This window comes from Gadus morhua, chromosome 12, assembly GCF_902167405.1.
Source record: "Gadus morhua chromosome 12, gadMor3.0, whole genome shotgun sequence".
Lineage (NCBI taxonomy): Eukaryota > Metazoa > Chordata > Actinopteri > Gadiformes > Gadidae > Gadus > Gadus morhua.
The window spans coordinates 13,607,218-13,612,217 of NC_044059.1; the positions used below are offsets into that span (position 1 = coordinate 13,607,218).

General features: G+C 60.8%; 1 protein-coding gene across 1 annotated transcript in view; it reads left to right on the forward strand.

Annotated features, from left to right (window-relative positions):
* The window catches only part of cc2d2a (coiled-coil and C2 domain containing 2A), a 32,311-nt gene that overhangs the window by 11,553 nt on the left and 15,758 nt on the right, over positions 1-5,000 (forward strand). The window contains exon 16 of the mRNA XM_030372173.1: positions 4,700-4,856. Within this exon, the coding sequence (XP_030228033.1) occupies positions 4,700-4,856 (157 nt within the window). The remainder of the gene's footprint in view (positions 1-4,699; positions 4,857-5,000) is intronic.

Here is a 5,000-nt window from a genome sequence, read left to right on the forward strand (position 1 = left end):
GCTCTGGAGTTTCCTGTTTAATTACTGCTTGTTTTTCCTCTTCCTCTCTCCTTCTCATCTTCCCCCTGCTCCTCCTCCTCCTCCCCCTGCTCCTCCTCCTCCTCCTCGTCCTCCTCCTCCTCTTCCTCCTCCTCCTCTCTTCCCGGTCAGGACGAGGAGGTGCCCCTGGTGAGGGAGGAGGAGGAGGAGGTGTTTATCATCGACCAGTCGTCCCAGGACTTCCTGGAGGTGAGGAGGGCGGACTACCTGGGCTACCAGTCCCGCCTCCTCCGGGACTCTGGCCTGCTCTTCATGCCCAGCCTGCTGACAGGTAGCCTTATGCTAACCCTAACCCTGACCCTTCCCTGACCCTAACCCTGACCCCGACCCTGACCCTGATCCTAACCCTGACCCTGACCCCGACCCTGACCCTGACCCTGACCCTAACCCTGACCCTGACCCTGACCCTGACCCTGACGCTGGCCCTGACCCCGACCCCGACCCCGACCCCGACCCTGACCCTGACCCTGACCCTAACCCTGACCCTGACCCTGACCCTGACCCTGACCATAACCCTGACCCTGACCCTGACCCTAACCCTGACCCTGGCCCTGACCCTGACCCTAACCCTGACCCTGGCCCTGACCCCGACCATAACCCTGACCCTGACCCTGACCCTAACCCTGACCCTGACCCTGACGCTGACCCTGACCCTGACCCTGACCCTAACCCTGACCCTGACGCTGGCCCTGACCCCGACCCTGACCCTGACCCTGAACCTAACCCTGACCCTGACGCTGGCCCTGACCCCGACCCTGACCCCGACCCTGACGCTGGCCCTGACCCTGACTCTGACCCTAACCCTGGCCCTAACCCCGACCCTGACCCTGACTCTGACCCTAACCCTGACCCTGACGCTGGCCCTTACCACGCACAACACTTTAGTATCACTTATCGTTACCACACTGTTATTGTGATGGAGGGGAGGTGATGGAGGAGGGGATGGAGGAGGGGATGGAGGAGGTGATGGAGGGGAGGTGATGGAGGGGAGGTGATGGAGGAGGGGATGGAGGAGGTGATGGAGGGGAGGTGATGGAGGAGGGGATGGAGGAGGGGATGGAGGGGAGGTGATGGAGGGGAGGTGATGGAGGAGGTGATGGAGGGGAGGTGATGGAGGGGAGGTGATGGAGGAGGTGATGGAGGGGAGGTGATGGAGGAGGTGATGGAGGGGAGGTGATGGAGGAGGGGATGGAGGGGAGGTGATGGAGGGGAGGTGATGGAGGAGGTGATGGAGGGGAGGTGATGGAGGAGGGGATGGAGGGGAGGTGATGGAGGAGGGGATGGAGGAGGGGATGGAGGGGAGGTGATGGAGGAGGGGATGGAGGGGAGGTGATGGAGGAGGGGATGGAGGGGAGGTGATGGAGGAGGGGATGGAGGAGGTGATGGAGGAGGGGTGATGGAGGAGGGGATGGAGGAGGGGATGGAGGAGAGGATGGAGGAGGTGATGGAGGGGAGGTGATGGAGGAGGGGATGGAGGAGGGGATGGAGGAGGGGATGGAGGAGGGGATGGAGGAGGTGATGGAGGGGAGGTGATGGAGGAGAGGATGGAGGAGGTGACGGCGGTAGTGGTGTGCTGACTCATGTGTCGTCCCCCCCCCGTCCCCCCCTCAGCGCCGTCGTCGAGGAAGCTGCCTGACGACGCCCAGCCCAGGTACCTGGAGGAGGAGGGGCTGTACGTGGGGGAACGGCCCCCGGTCACCCCTAGCAACGAGAACATCCTGGAGAACCGGGTCCTGAAGCAGGAAGAGGTAGGGCGTCACAGCTAGGGGGGGGGGAGGAGGAGAGGGGGGTGTTGGGGGTGAGGCTGGTTCATGTCAGCAGCATCAGGGAGACATTCTATATAATACCCCACCCCTCTTACACACTCGTTGTATGGTTTACGCCCTGGCACCATGGTGTAGTCTCTCACCCTCTGGTGTGTACGGGGAGTGGGTTAACCTAGTGATGGTTAGTGCTCTGTTGTGTACGGGGAGTGGGTTAACCTAGTGATGGTTAGTGCTCTGTTGTGTACGGGGAGTGGGTTAACCTAGTGATGGTGAGTGCTCTGTTGTGTACGGGGAGTGGGTTAACCTAGTGATGGTTAGTGCTCTGTTGTGTACGGGGAGTGGGTTAACCTAGTGATGGTTAGTGCTCTGTTGTGTACGGGGAGTGGGTTAACCTAGTGATGGTTAGTGCTCTGTTGTGTACGGGGAGTGGGTTAACCTAGTGATGGTTAGTGCTCGGCCAGCGCTACATCGTTGTTCCTCTGAACGGTCCTCAGGGCCGGCGCTGGTTCGGGGACGACGGGCGGATCCTGGCGCTGCCCGACCCCATCAAGGAGTCGTCCACCAGACCTCCTCTCTTCCTATTGGAGGAGGAGCTGGACCCCGCCCTGCACACCGTCTACCACAAGGTTATCTCTCTCTCTCTCTCTCTCTCTCTCTCTCTCTCTCTCTCTCTGTGTCTCTCTCTCTCTCTCTCTCTCTCTCTCTCTCTCTCTCTCTCTCTCTCTCTCTCTCTCTCTCTCTCTCTCTGTGTCTCTCTGTCTCTGTCTCTGTCTCTGTCTCTGTCTCTCTCTCTCTCTCTCTGTCTCTCTCTCTCTCTCTCTCTCTCTCTCTCTCTCTCTCTCTCTCTCTGTGTCTCTCTCTCTCTCTCTCTCTCTCTCTCTCTCTCTCTCTCTCTCTCTCTCTCTCTCTCTCTCTGTGTCTCTGTCTCTGTCTCTGTCTCTGTCTCTGTCTCTCTCTCTCTCTCTCTGTCTCTCTCTCTGTCTCTCTCTCTCTCTGTCTCTGTCTCTGTCTCTCTCTCTCTCTCTCTCTCTCTCTCTCTCTGTACATCATTATCACAGGACCTTTATGTCATGCACAATGGGGTCAAAGGTCATAGCTTTCCTCTGGCTCCTCCCCCAGGCTGTGATGTCCCAGCATGCCGTGCGGGGGGCGGGGCCCCAGGGCGAGTACCAGCTGGACGTTGACGTGTCGGGGCTCATCTTCTCCCACCACCCCCTCTTCAGCCGCGAGCACGTCCTCACGGCGCGTCTGGCCCAGAGCTACGACCTGCACCTCAGCAGGGGGAGGGGCAACCTCAGCCTGCACCTCACCCACAAGGTCAGAGCCCCCCACCCACAAGGTCAGACCACCTCACCCACAAGGCCAGAGCCCCCCACAAGGTCAGACCACCTCACCCACAAGGTCAGAGCCCCCCACAAGGCCAGAGCCCCCCACAAGGTCAGACCACCTCACCCACAAGGTCAGAGCCCCCTCCCCCACAAGGTCAGAGCCCCCCACAAGGTAAGAGCCCCCCACAAGGTCAGAGCCCCCCACAAGGTCAGAGCCCCCCTCAAGGTCAGAGCCCCCCTCAAGGTCAGAGCCCCCCATAAGGTCAGACTGTCTGGCTGTTCTGAGGCTCTGAGGCTCTGAGGCTCTGATGCTCTGATGCTCTGAGGCTCTGAGGTTCTGAGGTTCTGATGTTCTGATGTTCTGAGGTTCTGATGTTCTGAGGTTCTGAGGTTCTGATGTTCTGATGCTCTGAGGTTGTGATGTTCTGAGGTTCTGATGCTCTGAGGCTCTGAGGTTCTGATGATCTGATGCTCTGACGTTCTGATGTTCTGATGTTCTGATGTTCTGAGGTTCTGATGCTCTGAGGTTCTGATGCTCTGAGGTTCTGATGCTCTGAGGTTCGGATGCTCTGAGGTTCTGATGCTCTGAGGTTCTGATGCTCTGAGGTTCTGATGTTCTGATGTTCTGATGCTCTGATGCTCTGATGTTCTGATGCTCTGAGGCTCTGATGCTCTGAGGTTCTGAGGTTCTGATGCTCTGATGCTCTGAGGTTGTGATGTTCTGAGGTTCTGATGCTCTGAGGTTCTGATGCTCTGAGGTTCTGATGCTCTGAGGTTCTGAGGTTCTGAGGTTCTGCCGTGTTCTCGCGGGCTGCAGCTGGACGGTCTGAGGAGCGCCCTGCGCCGCATGCTGGAGGGTCCCGGAGGGGGGGCCCTCACGCCCGCCATGCGGCGGCGCGTCTCGGAGTACCGCCTGGAGGTCAGGAGCACGCGGCTGCTGCGGGACGGGGAGCTGGAGAAGGACCGCGCGCTGCTCAGGACCATGGTGACGCTCTGGAAGGAGGTCAAGGCTCTGAGGGAGCTGCAGCGCTACTCCAACACGCCCTACAAGCTCTGCCTCCGCAGGTAACCACACCCCCTCTGGTCTGTAACCACACCCCCTCTGGTCTGTACCCCCCCCCTCTGGTCTGTACCCCCCCCCCCTCTGGTCTGTACCCCCCCCCCCCCCCCCCCCCCTCTGGTCTGTACCCCCCCCCTCTGGTCTGTACCCCCCCCCCTCTGGTCTGTACCCCCCCCATCTGGTCTGTACCCCCCCCCCCTCTGGTCTGTACCCCCCCCCCCCCTCTGGTCTGTACCCCCCCCCCCCCCCCCCCTCTGGTCTGTACCCCCCCCTCTGGTCTGTACCCCCCCCCCCTCTGGTCTGTACCCCCCCCCCCCTCTGGTCTGTACCCCCCCCCCCCCTCTGGTCTGTACCCACCCCCCCTCTGGTCTGTACCCCCCCCCCCCTCTGGTCTGTACCCCCCCCCCCCCCCCCCCTCTGGTCTGTACCCACCCCCCCTCTGGTCCGCATGTCGTAGCTCTACGGGTGTTAACCCTGACCCTGACCCCTGACCCCTGCTGCCCCAGGGAGGAGGTGGAGCGGGCTCTGGACGAGCGGCAGTACGAGGAGGAGGTGCTGATGGAGGTGATGGAGCAGGAGGCGGAGAGCGAGGAGCTGTACCAGAAGAGGCTCGGTGCCTACAGGGAGCAGCTGGAGGAGTGGAAGGTCTGGAGGAGGCAGCAGGTGGGGCTTCAACCCTAAGGGCTACCTCCTCAGGTCTACTGTCTGTCGGGGTCTCTCTACTGTCCTCTACTCTGTCTCTACTGTCCTCTACTGTCCGTTACTGTCTATACTCTGTCTCTACTGTCCTCTACTGTCTCTACTCTG